Genomic DNA, 20,513 nt, shown 5'->3' on the forward strand with positions numbered 1-20,513 from the left:
TACTTGAAAAAAAATCAACTGACCAGCACATCTTTTTAAATTATTCAATATGCTGGATGGTGAATTTGCCTTTTGTTTCACTGGTGGTTGTTCCCAGGTGCAGTAGGATGTATGGAAATGAGATGTGCTTTGAAAATACACTAGTTTTCACTTTCCCCTTAACCTGTGTTTTGCGCTGCTGATCTGATGGATGGGGTGGTTCTTGCATAGCTACTGCCAGGTCTTCCTGATGGTTGTGGGCAGGAGCATGACAGAGCATGATATCACTGCAGTAATTATAGAATATCCTGAGTTGGAAGGGACCCAGAAGGATCATTGAGTCCAAATCCTGGCCCTGCATAGGACAACACCAAGAACAACACTGTGTGCCTGACAGCATTATCCAAATGTTAATGTTACTTCAAAATTTTGTCATTTAATGAATTTAAAATGTGAACAGAAAACGCCTCCAAAATGCAGCAAAACCAAAAAAGCTTTGTTTTACTCCCATGCAGTTTGTTATCCTGTCAGTGTCCCCCCATGTCTGTGTTCTCCTGAGCTGGGCCTTGGTCAGCATGAGCTGCTGGCCTCAGTGATCCTTTGTGCCAATTTGCAATGCTGATGCTTGCTGAGAAAGGAGGTTTAGTAGGGTATCTTATGTCATTCTTAGCTGTCTTATGAAGTTTTTTTCTTGTATGAGCCTAAAAATCTCTTGCTGTGAATTAAGCCAGAGTTTTTAACCTACCTTCAGAGAAAAGAGAGAAAGAGGCGAAAAAATAAAAATTCTCATCCTCTTTATAGCAATCTTTTATATAAGTGAAGGCTGTTAGCATGTCACTGCCTTCCCAGTCCCTGTTTCTAGGCCAAGCAAAAGTTCTGATGTCTTTGTGTCTCTTTGTAGGCCATTCTTCCAAACTTGTGATGGTTGTTGCTGCTTTCATATAGGACTTTCCCTCCCCTTTATCTGTGTTTAATTTCAGGTGCCTCACCTGTGTGTCAATGTTACAGTTATTGCTCTTTTATCACAGAGACTTGTGTTTATACTTGCTAACATGGTACTTGACTTTAACAGTGTGATACTGGTGACTTCTGGCTTTCTGATCTCATCCAGCAGTGTTGCTGCTGAGCCAGTAATTATGGACTTGGTTTTTCCTCACCTGCGTGTAGACCATGCTGTTCAACTGCTGAATTTCCTCTCAGTGTTTTTAAATTACTTCTTCAATTACTAAAGATAATTCTGAATGCAAATTATGTCCTTAGAAGTGATTATGACTTCTCCTATTTAATGTCTTCTTGATAATGGTATGGAAATAAATATTTAATACTCCGTGAGTGAGGCCTGGCTCCTTTAGTTGTGCTGTGCTACCCTGGCTTGAACACTGTGTGTTTCTACACAGTCTGTGCACCAGAGTGAATATATGCATTTCAAGGACTCTGAAGGCTTTGTTTATTTGGCTGTGGATTGTTTGTTTTTTTTTTTTTTTGAGTATATGAAATATCAGTTGCTATCTTGGAAGGCACTTGCAGAATTAATTATCAAGTCAACTAGATGGTCATGATCAGCTAGAGCTGACAGCTCCTGACCAGCGTGGAGCAGGGATCTCTTGGGGTTCCTCAACTTGTGGAGTTTTCCATGGGCACAAGTGATCCCATGGGTGTTATAGCTTGCTGTGCCACATGTCAGGTGAGGCTCTCCTGTACAGTGTAAGCACTTACCTCCTTCCTGATCATCACTTTGTTACAAAAAGCCATAGAAGTGCATCCAGCCTCAGAGTCTGAGAGGAAAGGGCATATCTAGAGCTGCTGCAGAACTAATCACCTCCATCTGATGAGTGTTACTTCATGCTTTAAAGCAGTAGAGAGTAGCTGACTGTGCAGTGCTTTTTAAAATAAGCTAGGTTAGCAACATAAGTTTTCTGTTAACTTGGAAATGTGTTACAGTGAACTGAGGGGGTTCTCTCTTAAAATAACTCTGAAATTGTGGAGCAACTGTGTATTGAGATGGCAGCAGTGAATTCCTAGTTATGAATTACCAGGAAGATGGGGGGGAACCATTTTAGCTCCTGCTGAAAAGTAACTTTTATTGTTTTGCCTTTAGGAAACTGTGTTGGATAATATGGCTGAAGAGGGAAATATGTGCAAGTCCCAGGACACTCATGTCGAGAAAAGAAGGCTGCCAAAGCTGACCTCCTGCTGCCCCTGGGCTGACAATCTGACTGGGCAAATTGACAGATTATCCAGAGATCTAATGACTCTCCAGGACCAACTGCATAAGCTTGTAGCCCACCGAAAGGCTGCGTGGTGTGAGAAGGTAAGGCTTCAGGTGGTGTTCATGATCACTAGTGATTCCTAAGATCATTCCTGGTTTTCATCTCTTTCTCTTTGGCCCCTTCTGGGGCAGGCTCCCTGTTGCTGCTGTGTGTCAACCTTGCTGCAGTCACGATGTCAGATCTGTGGTTACTTGTCTGTTTATGCCCACAGCATGCCAAGTGCTCTTTCAAACACAAAGTAGGCATCTGTCCCGGAGAGGCAGCATGCTGAAACAAAACAAGTGTTCTTTTGGAAAGGAAGGTTTCAAAGGAGAGGAGAAGAGAGGGGGGAGGAGGGGAGGAAGGAGGAGATCATGGCAGCCCCCAGAGGGGATAGATGCAGTAGGCTGAAAGCAGTAATGATTATAGTGAGAAAATAAAGACAGGTATTCACAGGGAAAGAAGGGTGGGAGAGGCCAGAGCTTGTCATCTTTCACTGAATTAGGAGTCTTTGAAATGTCTGATGGGGGAAGGAATAAGAGGGATTTGAAACCTGTGAAGTGAGAGAAGAGACTAGGCATAAGATTTGATGGAAGAACAGACTGGCTGTGGGAGGCTGGCTGTGGAGGAAAGCAGGTGATATGAAGGAAGTGTACATGGTATTCACTGTCATAAGGATGGGGAGATACTGGGAAGCACCCGAAAGGGGTGGTGGGGCATAAATAAAGGAGATGTTAATGTAGATGTAAAAGGTGAATCTGAATATGTTGGCACAAGGAGAAATTACAGTGAGGATGCAGGCATAAAAAAACTAATGATTCTTCTCAGGCATCAAGAGGAGAGAATCACAGAATCATAGAATCAACCAGGTTGGAAAAGACCTCTGAGATCATCAAGTCCAACCCTTGATCCAACACTGCTGTGGTTACCAGACCATGGCACCGAGTGCCACATCCAGTCTCATTTTAAAAACCTCCAGGGACGGTGAATCCACCACCTCCCTGGGCAACCCATTCCAATGTCTGATTACTCTGTCCGTAAAAAATGTCTCACCCCGCTCTCACTGCCATGCCTGTTCGCCACGCTCCGGGTCACAGCACTCCCTGCAGCACTTTAAATCTCCCGAAAATGACCTCGACCTCAGCTCCACTCCCTGATCAGCTTATTAGGCCTCTTAGGGCAGCTGGGCTGAGCTGGGCTGAGAAGAGGATGCCAGAGAATTTATGATACGTCTGGATGGAGAAAAAGTGAAAGAAAGAGTTTGGGCAGATGGAGCAGTAGCAAAATTGCTGTTTCACTATTTTGTGTCTGTATTAACTCAGGAGAGGGTTTTTTTGCTTGAGGTGTTAGACTTCTTTCTTTTCAAGAGAGGGGCGAGTATGTGCTTTTAGATTGAAGTGTTGGTAGACAGGATTGTAGATGAGCTGACAAAATGAAGATGGCAGGTTGTCAGATCAAGAAGTATTTGCCCAAGAGTTCAAAACAGGTTTGGCGTGGAAAAAGTGTGTGGAGAGCTAATCACTCTCTTCCACTGTAAGGAAAAGGAACTAATTAGGATCAGTTGGACAGGGACAGGCCCAAGGAGCTGCTGCTTCACATAGAGTACAAAACCTCTTCCCACAGGGCACTGTGGATATAAGCAGTGTACACGGATTCGAAAATGTTGTACACATTCTTGGAAGTTGAAATCCATCAAAGACTATAAAATATGCAGATAAAAAATACAGCCTTACGAGTTAGCGGGAGAACAAATCATTGCAGGCTGTGGGAATATTCTGAGGAAGTATCTCCATATATTTGCCTTTGTCTTACAGTATTCTCTAGGCACTTGTGTCGATCACTGTCAGTGATGGGGTACTGGACTAGGCAGATCTCAAGTATCATCAGATTTGGTTGCTTCTGTGGCAAAACGGACATGACTGTTGTGGGACAACTCAGACCCTAGAATTCTAAAAATAAAACTTGCAGTGTGTGATTTCTAAAGCAAAATATGCTTGGACTTCTCTTATATATAACACTATGTATGCTGTTAAATATGATGTTAGATATTATGTAATATCGCACTGAAAATTTTTTATGCTTAAAAAATTTAAGTCCAAAAAGATTTAACTGATGATTTCTTCTTTGAAATAGGTGCACTGATTGGATTTGAATAATGGTTGGTCATGTTCCAGTGTTTCTGAGATTCTGTGGGTATCATGGGTTTGTGACTGGGTAGTAGATGGAGTGCACTTTAAGCGTGTTGTTAAAAGGATGGATTATCGCAGATGCCTCCTCTTCTACGTGCCCTGAAACAGAATTGTTTTGTAATGCCACATGACAGCATTTTTTGGAATGCTGGGGGTCAGACGACTCTCCATCAATCCTCTTCATATCAGGCCTTCCTTTGCATAGTGTTGCTGCTTATGTGATGCTTTTTGCCTGTGGTCTGTCTTTTTTCTCCGCAGCCAGGCTGCTTGCTGAATGCAGGCTCCTCTATCAATTGGATGTTTCTGACCCCTTCAGTCTTTTCCCTGGAGAAATAAGCTTATCAAATCTTTCCTTCTGTATTATTTTTTTAATCAAACAAAGAGAAGATACAGCGGTGACTGAAGTCATAATCACTGACTTTGTATCTTGCAGTACTGAGACATCTGGAAATTATCTTGGCTCTTACAGGCATGCCCAGCTGAGGGACAGTGCAGTTTATTACAGCTCTTGTGTCCACTACCTTGTACTTCACAAAGAACATGATAATCCACAGAGTATTTGTCTGTTTTTACCAGTGGGGCTGATACTTGTGCCAGGCAACCGGGTGGAAACTGTTCTGAACAACAGAATGGAGGGCACAGCATTCAGTGTGATATACTGGGGAAGAGACAGCACAGGTTTTTTTGCAGAGAGGAGTCATGACTCTCAAATCTGTTGGAGCTCTCTGAAGGGACCAGCAAGCATGTGGGCAGGGGCGGTTGGATCGATGTCGTTTAATTGCATTTACAAATGGTATTTGATGAAGTCCCTTTCTGAAAAGATTCCCAACAAAAATAAACTGCCCATGTGATTGTCTTTCCTCTTTTCCTTGAGCAAACAGCAAAGCAGGAGGCAGAGAGGAGAGGGCTGCGATGGGTTTGTGGAGCTGGTCACTGGTGTGGCCTCATAGCCCTGTGCCACTGCTCTGGGAAAGGGCCTGTATGGGGAGGTGCCCCAGTGGAGAGGGGAGATTAAATCCCTGAGAGCACCTGAAGGAAAACAGCAAAGGATTATTGAGGGTCCTTGTTCTGAGTGGTGAAGTGGTAAAATGTCAGATGAAATTGCGTGGGGATGAATCTAAGAAAATGCATCTGAAGGGAGGATCATAATTTTACATGTGTTTCTTCTGATTGTCTTGGCACATGAATGAGCTCTGTGAAAATGTCAGTGGTCAGAAATAGTAAACTGAATCCTAAAAAACTGTTAGGAAAGCAGAAGAAAGCAAAACTTAAAATATTCCCATCTGTTTTTGGAATGCCGTGTGCAGTGCTAGTCCCATTCATAAATAAATAAAAAGGTGGTTGAGCTGAAAAGGCACAGGGAGGGGATGTAGTGATGACCCAAGTTGTGAAAGGGTTTCTCTGTGAGGAAACTTACCTAGGCTGGACTTCTTGCACAAGGAGAGAATGAAGAGGGATATTACAATGGAGCAGGAGGAGACGGGTTTTTTCTGTTCTTCTGATGCTCCTTGGTTTTCATGATGCATGAACCTAGAGGGAATTACTGGACAAATTAATGAAGAAAAATGTCATTGTTAGAAATATGGAAAGTACTCTCTGTTCAGAAAAGACCTTTAGCCATAAGCTGCTGGAGTTTAGGAAGTTGTATTTTTAAGTGAGGTATTGTTCCATATATGTCTATTCCTAAACCTATTCCCTAGTTATTTGCTATGACTACTGAAGACAGTGCTGGGTTAGATAGAGCTTTGATCTAATCAGGTACAGTTCCTCTTTCCTCATATCCATTGTTGAGCATCACCACTGAGGAGAGAAATTAGGGAGAGTGCAGAAGACAAAAATGAAAATAAGTGTGAAATGTAAGGTCTTTGGAAGATCTTTGTGTTAAAAATGGCAAGACTAAGGTGAGGTATATGATTCTTTGTTCTTTTTTTCCTCCCTATATCCTCAGAGAATGGGACAAGAATGTGTGTAAATCACAACATAGAGATTCTAATTAGATACTAGGAAAAATTAGATACTTAGGAAAAACTCCTAATATCCAGGACAGAGAAAACTTGGGAGTAGGTTGTCTGGTGAGCTGTGAAGTTTCCATTCTTGGACCCTGCATAAACCAGGTTATCAGGTGTCTGTCAGGGATGGCTCAATAAGAGTTGGACCTGCACTAAGACTGTGGATTTGGCTTGAAAATCTGTTGAAGTGTCTTTAATTTATGAAAGCCTGCAATTGATTGATTTGTTTATTTTGGACTGTGTAGAGGTATTTCAGATGTGTTACTCGTTGCTATGCCATGATGCCTGGTTTGCACCACTAAGCAACTGCTTATGATTCAAGATGTGGTTTCAGGGGCAATGTGTCTGTTTGTTGTAAGTTTGGTCATTTGCACACTGTGAGTCTGATAATTAAAACTATCAATCTTAAATCTCTTAAAATTAAGAAACTTTTTAGTTATTTTGTTTCTTTGCTTGTTTCCTTATTTCCTTTTGTTTGTTTCTGCCTACCCCCAGCTGTTTCTTTGGTTATGTGCTTAGAATGACCCTGAAATCCTTTCCCCTTTCAGGGACATTCAGTTGAAGACATTTCAATGTTACAATAGGATTTGGTGATTTTTGAAATCCTGATTAATATGACATTTTAACTGATATCCATCTCTAGGCAGCAGCGTGTTCAGTAACTTGAAGGAGGAGAAAAGGTATATGAGAGAGGTGTGATCTGAATATGGGGCTTTCTTACTGTTAGCTTTGTTCTTTTCTGTGCAGTGCTGGGCAAATAATCATAATTTCTTTGGTGACATTTTGGAGATCTGTAAACTATCAAAAAGTGGAGGAAAATGGTTAAGCTTTAAGAATGTTTCTCCTCTCAGAAACAAACTTAACCGTGAGAGATGAAATCTCCTATTTCCAGAAGATCAGTTGTTTGTTTACTTTTTCCTTTCTGAATATTTCATGTTATCTGCTCCTCACTTAGAGGGGAGGATTTGATTTCAGTCTTTGTTAAACATTTGGCATCCACAAGCTGGAATATGGAGTATTTGACTCCAAATGGTAATGGTCTCAGTTTTCATCACATAAATGCTTATACCATTCTGAGCCTTTGTTGAAACTTGGGATATTGTATCCTGGGATCCTCTGTGTTCACTAGCATTTAAAAGCAAGCCAGAGATGGCAATATGATGGGATGGAGCTTGCTCATGCATACACCTCTGGAGCACGTACCAGAAAGGCTTAGAGTCATTAATCTGAGCTTGAACATGCTCTTTTCACACTAGAATTCTCCCCAGAAATACTGTTGGCTGTGCTTGCGTGCTTGGCTGATGGTGTGTCCAAGTACCCTGAGCTGAGCCCATACCAGACCTCCTTAATGACAGTGGAAGAGCACGAAAAACTACATTCTGTCTTTGGTTCTGTATTTTTCTCCTGATTGATCACCTCCCCCTCCATTCAGTAACCTCTAACCTTCCCAAACTGTTGCACCCACAGCCTGGATAGGGATAGGAGAGTACAGGGCTGCCTCATTTCAGAAGTAATGCCCTTTGAATTTGTAGTGTGTTAGGGAGGGGCTGTATGGAACTGAGATGTTTTGTTTTCTCTTTCAGAGGAGAAGGAGGGTGCAGGGATGTCAGGAATGGCCTGGGACACCCCAATGAGTTGAGGTGGTGAGGACTGAAACACAGAGGCATTTTCTCTCCATCCCAAGAGTTCTGTGATTCACTCAGAACTTTTTGCCACTGCCAGCTCATCGCAGAATGCTGCTGGAGACATCATAGAGTCTAATAAAAAGATCTTTTTTCTAAGGATCTTACATTTCTAAAAGACAAAATGGTTTTTGATGCATTTTGATTTAAGTCTTCAATATTTGAAGTAAGGAAGCAGCTCCAGAGGCTGATGCTGAAACATAGTCCTACATCCTTCTGGTTTTGGTTGAGTTTTTTTCTTACCAAGATTGAGTTGAATTTTATCTGCTCAGGCAAGTGCACTTCCAAAGTTTTTCTGTATGACTTAAAATGAATCAGAGAGGAGGGTGAGGAGCTGTGGGTCCCTAGCAACCACTCCTAGTGTTTGCTGGCTGTACTGTGGCTAACCTGCATGAAGATAAAGGCATGTGCAGTATGTATGTGGGTGAGGGAAGTATAAATTCTCCACCATGCGAACTTTGAGGAGCACTGGTGGGGCTGGACTGCCTCCTGGTGTGCTGCTTTCCCTCCTGCACTGCTGTGGGGTTGGATTGTTTCTTCTGCCTTAAACCAGGGACTTGTGGCAGAGACAGCTGAGCTCTCACTGAAGAACTCTCTGAGGCTTGTCAAAAACTTTTTTTTTTTTTTTTAAGCAAACTGTTCCCATTTCATCTTTGATATTGCTACTGCTTATTCTAGTTCTCTGGGCTTTCAGCTAATATGAAGATGTTAGTGTAGCGAGTAGTTAATTATCCAGGCTGTCTGGGGTGGAGGAAGTGGAGGAGTGGTAGGGAATGGTTCAGTGCTGGTGTATTTCCTCTGTCAGCATATTCCCTTCTCTGGTCCCAGAGCATTTCTGTGTTCCACTTTGTATTTGCAAACCTCCATCTGGAGCACCAAGCAGCTGTCAGTGGAGCTTCTCATGCGAAAAGAAACTGAAGAATTAGCAAGACCACAGGAGCAGCTTTTGGAAGTGCATGGTTGGCTGGGCCCAGATGCCTGGGTAGGGAGAGGAAACCCACAGAGATCATCCAAAACATCCATCAAAGGGAGCAGTGGAGGACATGGACAGGAGGATGGCAAGGGGGGACAAGGCTAATGGCTCTTACGTGTAGTTCTTATTTAGTTAAATGCAGGATTAAATTTGCAGCTGATGGAATTGCCATGGTATTAGCAGATTTAGGTTATTAGAAGTCATGAATCTGCTCTACATAGTAGGAAGTAAATCTGATCTTTGGGTTCAGTCTTTGCTCATGCATTTTCCTGCATTGGTTTATTTGTCACTCCTCAGTATTCCTAGCAGGAGATCTGAGGCTTCTTGCTTTTGGTAAGTGCCTGTAGAGATACAAGTGATTGTTCATGGAGGGCAGTGTGCTGTCTTGTGATGGAAGGAGAAAAGGAATCATCTCTCTGTGTCGTTCTCTGTTTGACAGCAGGATCTAACATCTACTTTAGCCCTGAAGACCCTAGGGAGCCTGGTTTAAGGCTGGTATCCATGTGGAAAGTTACTGCAGATGAGCAGAGCTGGGGGATTTTTGAAAGACTTTTGCTCGCTTCTGAGAACTGTATGTAGGTTGGCCAGACTTGAGTAGTCAGTGTTAAGCTTGCAGCGTACAAAGGGTTGAAAAAGATAAGTATTTATTCTTGGTTTGCAGATGCAACTTGCTGCACAGATTGCTGAATAAGTGCTGAACTGTGTGAGAGACAGAGACACTCTATGTACCAGTGGCTAAATCAGCAAACTGATTTCAAACACACACAAAAACTGTAACTGAAAATAAATTACCCAGCCTGACATTTTTCATGGTGCTTATATATGCTAAAAGACTCCAGCTCCTTAGGGCGGAGAGAAACATTAAAAACTTGAGTGCCGTCTCCTGTTTTGTGTGCAGAACTCTGGGGTTTGAAATAGGCGTGGGTGAAAGGTTTTCTCAGTTCCCAGAAGATTCTGTTTTCCCTTCCTTTGCCAAAATGCAGAATGTTTGCTCAGGTGACAGGAACAGTTAAAGTTAAATAACCAGTGTTAATATTTTACTCGCATTATTTACGAAGATGCTGGATACTGACCAAGGCAATGAAACATGTAGTAAATGCAGCTGGAGAATTATACTCCAATAAATTATAGATGAGCTTTATTTAACGATAAACCGTAAAAAAAACCCGTTGCATTGAGAGAATGTGTTTTGTAGCCACTGTAAATGTTTTAGTGCATTTTAAAGAAATAAGTGTAGCACTTAGGTTGTCACAGTAAAAGCACACAATAAAACAAGGATGGAGACTAGGAATGCCTGTAGGGTCAGATGCACAAGGCATGTAAGGTCCCAGCACTGCCTTTATCATTTGAATGTGAAAAGCTTGGAGGCTGGTGTGTGGGATTTGAGGTACCAGCAACCACAAAGCTGATAGATTTGGAGACTGTCTTGCAAGTGGTGAGCCACTGCAACAAACCTTGTCCTTCACAAGGGCAGTCCCTTGGGGATGTAGCTAATTCTGGCTGACAGAGGCCGTGCCAAACACCATAGCCAGTGGCTGTGTTTTAGATAGCTCTACCTGAAACACTATTAGTGTGCTTTACTGAACCTTTCAGAGTGGGTTTTGGGGACAGTAACTTCCAGGAGGTAGCTGGCTTGCCTTGCACCTCTAGGCAAGCTTTCAGCACGGGTTCCCCCTCTGCCAGCAGGAGTTAGTCATTGCCTGCTTTGCAGCACTGCTTGTTTTTCTGGGGAGTTGACAGAGGTGTTTTTAGAAGGACTGTTTGCATTCATGCATTCAAAGCTTAGCTTTGTTTCCTTTTTTCTTGAAACCTTGGCCTTGTTCTCTCAGTCGTCTGCCTGAAATCAAGGGTACTTGATCATAAGAGGAAAAAGTATCCAACTGGTTTCTGTGTCTTTGTCCCTTGTGCTTTTAGAAGAGCTGACATAAAAGTAAGTCTGTAATTTGGTGTTGTCACATACTTTCTTTCCAGCCAGAAATGCATCTAAATAAAGCTTTAGTACACTTCTGAGCTCAGAACTCACCGCTTTCAGCTCTTCCTCTTACTGGCTCTCTCAAAACCCTGAGACCTGTTTGGTTTCTCTCCTTGCGGGGTAGCTGTCAGGCCTGGCCTTTGGCTGCTGAAAGAGTCACAGTGGCCATTCAAGCAGCTTCACATCCACCTGCAGCTGCTACTCACCATCAGATGGTGAGATAATAAGAGAAACTGCTGAATGCACTTGAAGAGTAGTGGCTTTAGGAAATGTCTGCTTTTTCACTGAGACGCTGAAAATGTTTTCAGTAGACAAATCTCTACCTGGGAGTCAAAGTTCTTTTGCCTCCTGCTATAGCTGTGGATAGGCTGGGCTGCTGGAGTGACCTTTGCTGCTCTGGATGCACTGCTCCTGCCTCCCCCAAAAGCAGGGAGGGTGCTGGTGGAGGTTCTGCAGTGGTCATGCAAAGCCCCTGAAGGGGACAAGAAAGTGTTTTCTAACTGAAAACCAAAACGGTTTGGGGGCGAAAAAATTCCCTAAAGGTTGGGAGGGGTGGTTGGTTTTTTTGGTACTTTTTGCTTAAGAAAAAACCTTTTCTGAAAATTTGTATGACTAGGTGGCAATGCTTTCCTCTCATCTCTGTATTTAGGAGTGGTTTGCATCAACATTCCTTGTTTTGGCTGTCTATACAGGGACTACATTGCTTGAATTTGTTTCACATCCTGTTCTCCCAAAGCAGGGTGATATAGAGAAGTGCAAGGCACAAGCAGCACTCTTTCTGAAGGGGTTACTTTTATGTTGCACAGTGATAAAGGTCTTCTTAAAACAAAGTGGGACCCTCCAAGCCTCTGCAAGCCACTTAGATCTGAGATGATCTATCATCAGTGTTTGTCTCTGCTGCCCAAGATAAAAGTTTGGTAGAACAAATTGAAAAGTAAGCGAGCAATTTATTATACGAAGCAATACTTGTCTGTTGCCTTCCTTTGTAATTTGTAGTTGTCAGGGTCTTTTTCAAAACAGCCCCACAGCTTTTCTGCAAGTGTCTGAATTACTTACATATTCTGGGTTTTATATCATATATTTTCACTGTGTGCCTATTACTACTTCAGTTTGTGTGATCTTCTAATTAAATTCAAGGATTTGGGAAAGTCTAGAGATAAAACTACATTTAAAAAGAAATGCATTATGAAAGGCTGGAACGTTAGAATGGAACTTTTTTAATTACTGCAAAATGCTGAAGATTTCTCATTTGGAGAGGGAAGTAGGTGTTTTTCTCTTATTCCCTATGGTCTGCATTCAGAATTGTGTGGCATATGGGACTTTCACAAGTATGAACTATGTCTTCTTGTAGCTGATGGTAAAGAATCTGGAAGTTTGATATTCCTGCTTGGAGCTGTCCCACTTCCCTAGAGCAGTGGCAGCCTTCTTGGGAAGGAGCTGTAAAGTTTTAGATGAGCTCTTGGCTCCAGAGCACAGTGATTCTGGTCATCTTCTTGTATGCTCTTGCTGAAGCTTCATATCTGCTCTTTTTGTGGTGGAATCCTCTCCAGGTGAACAGAGGTGATGCAGAAGTTTCTTTGAGGACCATTTATTATTTTAAGATTTGTCCCTGACTGGTTCTGCAGAGTTGTTGCAATAGCATAACATTTTTGACTCCCATCTATTTTTTTTTATTTGATTTCAGTTGTTCTCCTCAAAAGTTAACCAGTGGAAAAGCAAATTACGTGCGCCAAAAGCTCAGGCACAGAGGGTACAAAAATATCATAGAATAGAATCGTGGAATCATGGAATTGCTTAGATTGGAAAAAACACACTAAGATTGTCAAGTCCAACCCAGCACTGCCACGCCCACCACTAAACTGCGTCCCTTAATGCCACATCTACACATCTACACGTCCTTTAAATCCCTCCAGGGATGGTGACTCAACCACTTCCCTGGGCAGCCTGTTCCAGTGTTTGACAACCCTTTCCATGAAGTAATTTTTCCTAATATCCAACCTAAACGTCCCCTGGCACAGCTTGAGGCTGTTTCCTCTTGTCCTGTCGCTGGTTGCCTGGGACAAGAGACCAACCTCCACGTGTCTACAGCCTCCTTTCAGGTAGTTGTGTGGAACAATAAGGTCTCCCCTGAGCCAGGATACATTTTTATAGCTTTGTGGAGGAGGAATATGTCTCAGGAGGCTTTCAACATAGCTGCCTGAGTTCTGGGCTGTTTGCCTCAGGTATGTCCTTAAGCAATCCAACCTAAAGGCTATCCTTGAAGGAGCTGCCTCTGTGCATCTCTTTTAGGGTAGATCCAGTGCAGCTCCATCAGAGGAGGAGAGCTGGGTGAAGCCCTCACTGTAAGCAAGTCTGCTCACACAGGCTCACGGTGCAGCTGTCATAGAGTTCAGTTGCTCTGAGGCCAAAGAGGATTAATTTCCCCTTGGCTTTGCCTGTGTCACAGTTATTTGTAAACTCAGCACACAGGCAATGCTTTTATCAGTCGTGAGCTTTTGTGTTGATATTTGGAGGTATATTTGTATTTTGCTGGTAAAGTCCCTGAAAAATCTTAATGTTGTTCTTTCCTGTTTTCCTAATCCCATATACTTTTACTTTATATTAAGCTAAATTGACTTTTCTGACTTCCATCAGTGTGTTTAGATACATGAGTCTTAAATACAGACCTATTGGAATATCTTAAAAAAAAACCAACCAAAAACAAAGCAAAAAGCCCTCAAAGCAAACCAAACAAAGCCAACAAAAATATGTTATCCTTTCAGAGAAGAAGAGGTCACTCCTCTTTATGAAATTCTGTCATCTAGATGCTTTAATTAACATCTAACTTTCCATTACTGTGCTTCCTTGCTATCTAAAAGCTTTCCATTGGAGAACAGTGTGGATGTTGATCTGAAGGCTTAGGAAGTGCTTGGATGTATACTTAGGCAGTGTTGGATGTATAATTGAAACAGAGCAGCAGTGCCCTGCCAGACTGTGGCAGCCCTTTCTGTCAGATGCAGCTATGTACGTTCTGGGTATTAAAACTTATTTTTAGTTTCTTCTCAGAGGACTCCTCCCCCAGTTAAAAGATCTGTTCCTAGATAAAATAGGTACCTGGCCTCTCCTTGGCTTCCCAGTCATTTTGTTTTGGAATGACATATGTGTGCCTGGGAGTTAGCATTCCGATAGTGAATGTCTTGCCTTAAAATGCAAAAGATTGGAGATGCACACATTCCTTTCTAATTGCAGGAAATTGCAGATCTCGGGCAAAATTTGGAATGCAGCTGCCTGTATAATTACATCTTCTGTCAGTTGCTATAGCTCAGCTTTACAACCCTTCTAAAATATCTTCACAGTTTATGGTACAAATAACGGCCCCATCAGTATTACTTCGGGATCACCCCTTTCATTTCTTCACCACCAATTCCAAAGGCCTGAGATTTTTCCTCCTGCTGAGCTAATAAAGAGTGTTAGAAATTACTAATTATAGTAAGGTGAAATTTTGTTTTAGCTGTTGTAATTATTGTTAAGCTGAAAGAAATTATTTGAGTTTCTTACTGTTGCTGGGGTGTGGGTTTAGTAAGAAATATGTACTTCAAATGAGTTTGATCTGCCTACAGCATCAGGTTTTGGATATGTGCAAACCTTTCCATTTCGTGGCCCTAGGAAATAGAGGGTAATGGGTCATGGAAGAGTTGTTAGGTTATTGGCAACTAAATGTTGCTGTCTGCCACTGGGCAGATAAGATATAGATCACAATTCAGAGCTTAATGAAATGTGTTGGCCCCACTTATACCACCCTCACAAACGCTTTAAAGATTGGAAAGGATTAAAGGAGGGGTAATAAGGGATTTAATTTGGTCCAGCTCTTTGAGAAGTGAGAATAGTGTAATTTAACCAGGGCAGAGTTCATAGCTGGATCGTGTTCTGGAGGTTCTTAGGCAGAAGAGGAATTTCGAGGGTATTAGATGAAAGATGGTAAAGGAAGACACAGTGGCTGAGGTGGAACTTGCTGAGAAGGGACATATTTTAAACCGTAAATGTATTTCACTGCTGAGGTAATGCAGTGATAGAGAGCTGGAGCCTGTGTTTAAAACCCCTAAAGTATATGTTTCTACAAGAAACCCTGTAGTTTACCAGGAAGTAGCATAACATTGCAGAAATTACCAGGTGAGATACTGTAGCTTGTGCTTTTAGTAGGTTAGACTATTCAAACAGTTTATTATGACTTTAATCCATAAATGCATGAAAATTGGTATTAAATGGGCTATTTCAGGTCTCTTTGTGTACAATCAAGGATCTCACCAGAAGAAAGAAACCTCATTTAGGCAGGACAGTGTGGGAAGTCTTCAGCTTTTAAAATAGTAAGTGATGATTTCCAGCTTTTTAAACTGGTTACTTTTTAGTGTGTAGAAATTGCTGCAGAAAATTAAAACCTTTGAAAGCTTACAGCAGAGAAGCTTGATTCAATGAGACAAGGTTTATAGAGCTGCAGTACTAACTCTGTAGCTTTCTTAAAGGTTTGAAATTACATTTGGGCAAGTTACTATAGGACATGAATTTGAAATTAGAGTAAGGTATTTTTTTATAGTAAAACACCTGCTTACTCAGTGTTGTAGTGTTTCCAGAACAGCTGATTGCAGATATTAGTTTTGCTTTAACTTGTGGACTTTTGTGTATAAGCAGCAAATGGCTTTAGATGATTTTGGGGGCCTGATTTTCCTGCTCTGCAGGGTCCTGTCCCCCCTGCTCTGTAATTTTTCCCAGCAGTAGGAGCTGCCGGGTTTGATTTTGTCAGTTATGCATTTACAGCATCCCTTGAAATGGTGCCTTTCTCTGTTCCTCTGAGGCTGAGTGGGTTACTGTCTACAGCTAAGGAAGGGGAAAGCATTTGTCATATCCTTAACTGTCATTGTTCAAAAAAAAAAAAAAAAAAAAACGAAAAATTTTGTTAAAAGAAGCTGGTGCCCAGCCAAATTGTTGTTTATTGTTAAAGAACTGTAAAGTCCTCACCCTACTTATGTGTGAAAAAGGCTTTATTTTTATGTCTTTGGGGACACACAAACTTCTTGGGTTATTGATTTCTGTTCTGTGCAGTGAGAAACACGGTGAACAACAATGCTGGCATGTTCAGCTCTTGCTGTCCCTAGTGATCTTTGGGACTCTGCTTGGACATCTTCTGTCACACACAGACCATGGTGCTGTTTCTCAGTGTTACTCTGTGTGCAGCAAGGTGCAGAATGCGTGTTGTATAGCCAGGAAATTCGTGTATGGGAGTGTGAAGTGGTTGTGGGTGGGAATTGTGGGATCCCTGTGACTATTTTGATTGTATTCCACTCTTATTTAATACTTACAGATGTTTCTGCTATGCTTATAGTGACTCTGCTCTTCCCCCTAATATGTTATTGATACTTTTGTTTATCATTTCCTTTTGCTGTTTTGTCTTGTACTTGATGCTGTTTTTTCAGTGATGACAAGGAGGACTTTCTTAAAAAGAGTTTGCAAATCCTTCTCTATCCTGTTTTGTGTATCCTGTTTTCTGTATCCTGGATAGACTGTCAGCTGGGATTGCAGCTCTGCAAGGCTTTCCTTGGGGGTGCTGGTGGAAAAAACACTAGATATAAACTGTAAGACAATACAAGGTATAAATAATGATCCTTTAGAAAGTGTTGTTCAGGGTGTACTGATTAAAGACAAGTATTTGCAAGGTTCAGCCCCTGGACTGACCTGGATTGCATAGTGGAAACTGAAAACTCCTAAACCAGCCTCAATTTGCCATGCCTGGTTTCCAGTGGTCAGCTGGCAGGATTTGTGCACAGCATCCATGCTGGCAGCCTCTGAGCAGTGCCAATATCTCTATGCTTATCCCACTTCCATTTTTTACCTACAGACCTTTATCTAAAATTGATACTTGAGTGTTGAATGAGAGTCTGCTCAGTTTACAGGGAGACTGGGAGCTCTGGGCAGCTCCTCTAGGCTGGGGAACCTGTGCTTGGGGTATTGCAATGTGCTGTGGAGCTGTTCAGAGCCAGGCAGGTGAATGCTCTGGCTGGCCTTGCAGGTCTCTTCTGTTTATGCAGGCTGACCCCTCATTAATCTTCTGTTTCCAGGCATGTAATATTTCACTTCAGGGGCCATCTTAGACGTGATAGCTTTAAAATAAAGCTTGGGAATGTGCTTCCTTTAGGAGTAAAAAATTCTGCAAGTTAAAATGCTCTGTAGTGTTTTCAGAAGAACTAGATGAGTTTATGAAATGTGTTGGGTTATTATGCCCTGATAGCAAAGGAGTGTGACTTCGTGGCTTGGATATTGCATCCATTTATATTTCCTAATTTCCTTTCATTCTCCAACTCAAAAAGACAAGATCTGAGATTTTCCTGTTTGTTCTTTGTGAGTAGAAGCACAAAGGAGCAAGCTGCACTGTTTTTTCTGGCAGAGGCAGGCATTGCAGTTTGTAGTATCTGTACAGCATGGCAAGGATAATTTGTGTTTCATACTGTATGCATGTGGGGTCTTCTCCCTGTTCATGAGAGAAATACGAGATGAGTGCACAGATAGGACTGGAAACAGAAAATGGGCCATTTTTAGGCTTTTCTGAAGAGTGATTTTCTGAGTGATACTCTTATAACCATTTCTACAAAATCCTTAGAATAATATGAAGAGATTGTGACTTAAAAATAATGACATGATTCTAGTCTTTATCATCTACTTCTAAAGGAACTCCAGCCATTTGGTTCTCTATTCCTTCTTTGAAGCTGGCAGCAACGTGATCATAAAATGGAAATGCTCCTGTGCCTCTCCCCACTCTTTTCCTCAAAGTAGGTGTTTGGACCTTTCCTTGCTGCTGCTTTTTAAACCTCTGTCACTAGCTAGTGGCTTCCTTCAGGCTTGTAACTGTGAGGCAGAGCATTCAGTTTGCTTTCTGAGGCTTTCAGGCTGCCACGTGAAGTTTTAACAAGCTGAAATGTTCGCTCTCAGCATTTGGAAGATTGTCAATTTTCCTAGGTCATTACTGGAAATTATTTAAGTAACATGATGTGGTTATCTAGATCTCTTAGCATCTCTTTGGGATGTCTTGCGTGCTGGTAAAATTCCCTCCAAATAAGTTCACGTTCAGCTTGCTTCTTAGCAGAAAGAGAACCATTTTGTACGTAACTTTTACTGCACTTTTCAGCTGTGGGTTATTAATACTGTGAGGGAGATCAGGCCCTCTGGGATGTTTCTGAGTGCTACAGAATGGAACACAAAGCTCTGGGACGCTCATGACCAGAAAGGTGCAGGCAAATGTGAGGGAGCTGAGGGGCTGGAAGTTCTTCTCTTCGAGGAGAGATCAAGTGAGCCAGATGTGTAGAGCATCTTAAGCCACTGATGGAAGTGGAGCTTCACAAGATGGGCAGTGGAAAGACCGGGGCAGTCCACATGACAAATTATCATGTATCCAGGGGAGATGAATCTGAATATTACTGTTCTGGCCTCAAAACAATGGAACATGCAAAAAAACTGGAAGGCAGCTCACTTAAAATGTGTGACATGTTACCTTTTCCGTGATTTGCCCACTGAACTCATTGTTGTAAGATTTATGCAAAGCCAGAGGATTCCCAGGACTGAAAATAGCTGGGATAGCTGTCTGGATGAAAAGGACAGCCAGTGATATCTTTGGTTAGAAGTCATTTCAGAGAAGGTAGGGATGATGAAGTGATGGGGAAATTCATCATGTTTGTTAGCGTTTGCAGGCTTGAAGTCCCTTATGTGCATTGGTGCAAAAGTTAATTCACTGTGGTGAGGATTGAGCCAAACTGCCTGCTCAGCTTGTTTTTTGGATGTGCCTCACCTTTGGAAGTTCCCCTTTCCAATTCTACTGGGCCCATCCTTTTCTGTTTTGGCTTGGCCATTTTCCTCAATCAGATGTCAGCCTGAATGTTTTTGGAAATGCAGCATCTGTCATAATGATGTCCTGGGGAGATGGTAAATCCTTTCCACACTTGATGGATGTCTTGCCTGGCTGGATCCCACTCTGTCAGGAATGAGAAGGCAGCTGCCCACCCTCCAGCTAATGTTGAAGAGATCTGTTTTATTATGGTGCTTATTCCTTTGCATATTCCTTTAGGAGAATCTGCTAGCATTATCTGTGCATGTGCATACTGCAACCCCTTGCACTGTGCCAGGTTTGGTTGGGAAGGGCAGCACAGGCTGTCTGTAACTTTGGTCCCTTTTCAGTCTGATCTAAGAAGCAATCCTGCTGTCTGCAACTCCACTAGTTTGTTGGCTTCTCCTTAGAACATGGAAGTTATTATAGTTTTCCCATTAGCTTTTAGTTTCTAATACCTTTTGAAGACTGAAGTTATTGAAAGGAAAACATTTACGAGCACTTGGGGCAGTTTGGCCACTGTCCTGTCCCAAACAGTGATTGGTGACAGGGTGATGTGAAGAGCTGGAAGGAACCCAGCAGGAGTATTTGCCTCAGTGTGCACTCATGGCATCTCTCCATCTGCAGCCCTTGTAGAGCTGGTGAGGATGCCTGTGTGCCATGGGAGGTTCCTGCTCGCTTATCATGGTCTTGGGAGAGTGAAATCTGGTAGAATATGTTGATGCTGGAGTGCAAAGAGAGACAGCACGCTGCCATGGACTCAGTGTCTGTGAGTGGCTGCTCTGCTGTGAACAACTAACCAGGTCAGTACCCTCTGCAGAGCGGGATATGTGTCATTTTGAAGATGCTGATTCTTCATCAGTTGAGTCCCTCTACATTTGGAGTGGATTTTCTCAAAGTGCACCAGCTCCCTTTGGGATGAGGCTGATTCTGTAGAAGTGGAAATGATGATTATCATGTTGTTGTATTTATTTGGAGAGGATGTGCAGCAGTTGTCAGACAGCACTATGCACCTAATTGGGAATTCAAATTCCGGCTGGTAGATTGAGACTGAAAGGCAGAGCTGTGGGATAGAAATGGGCAGGCACAAAATGCTGAGGCTCCTAATCTTTTACAATATGTTTGTTTAATACAAAGTGGTCTGTTGAGATTGTTTTGCAGAGGAGAATAATCATTGTGTGCTGACTAATGGGAGACAGCAAGCTGTTAGAGAGCATCAATTAACCATACAGGAGGAGATTATTGAGTATTTTCACAAGCATTCAGGATGTGAAGAGTAAAGGATATTGCATGAAGGTAGCCCTCAGAGATTTTTAGCAATTGAAATCTATAAACTGCAACAAGAATGTATTTGTGGCCATACATATGGCTGCAGAGCCTTCCAGGAAGAACAGTGTAGGTAGCTTTCCAACTCCAGATTGTGCTGATAGGAAATAAATAGTGCTTTGCTGAACTTGTTCTCTTGTTTCATATTCATTAATTTGAAAATTTTCCCTCTTAAATTTATCTAATGTTATCCCAGGAAATACTGATCCTCTTTATAGAAGATAGTATGTGCAACACCCTTCTGATCCTCGGATGTAGGAATTTATTACACTTCCCTGACTGTAAGGC

The 20,513-nt window shown here is 42.1% G+C and overlaps 1 protein-coding gene across 2 annotated transcripts in view; it reads left to right on the forward strand.

Moving 5' to 3' along the window:
- TEDC1 (tubulin epsilon and delta complex 1) overlaps positions 1-20,513 on the forward strand; it is a 71,526-nt gene that overhangs the window by 47,061 nt on the left and 3,952 nt on the right. For both annotated transcript variants that reach the window (XM_064664393.1, XM_064664392.1), the window contains one exon: positions 2,078-2,290. In XM_064664393.1, coding sequence (XP_064520463.1) covers positions 2,078-2,290 — 213 coding nt within the window. The remainder of the gene's footprint in view (positions 1-2,077; positions 2,291-20,513) is intronic.

The sequence above is a fragment of the Pseudopipra pipra genome, chromosome 9, assembly GCF_036250125.1.
Source record: "Pseudopipra pipra isolate bDixPip1 chromosome 9, bDixPip1.hap1, whole genome shotgun sequence".
Lineage (NCBI taxonomy): Eukaryota > Metazoa > Chordata > Aves > Passeriformes > Pipridae > Pseudopipra > Pseudopipra pipra.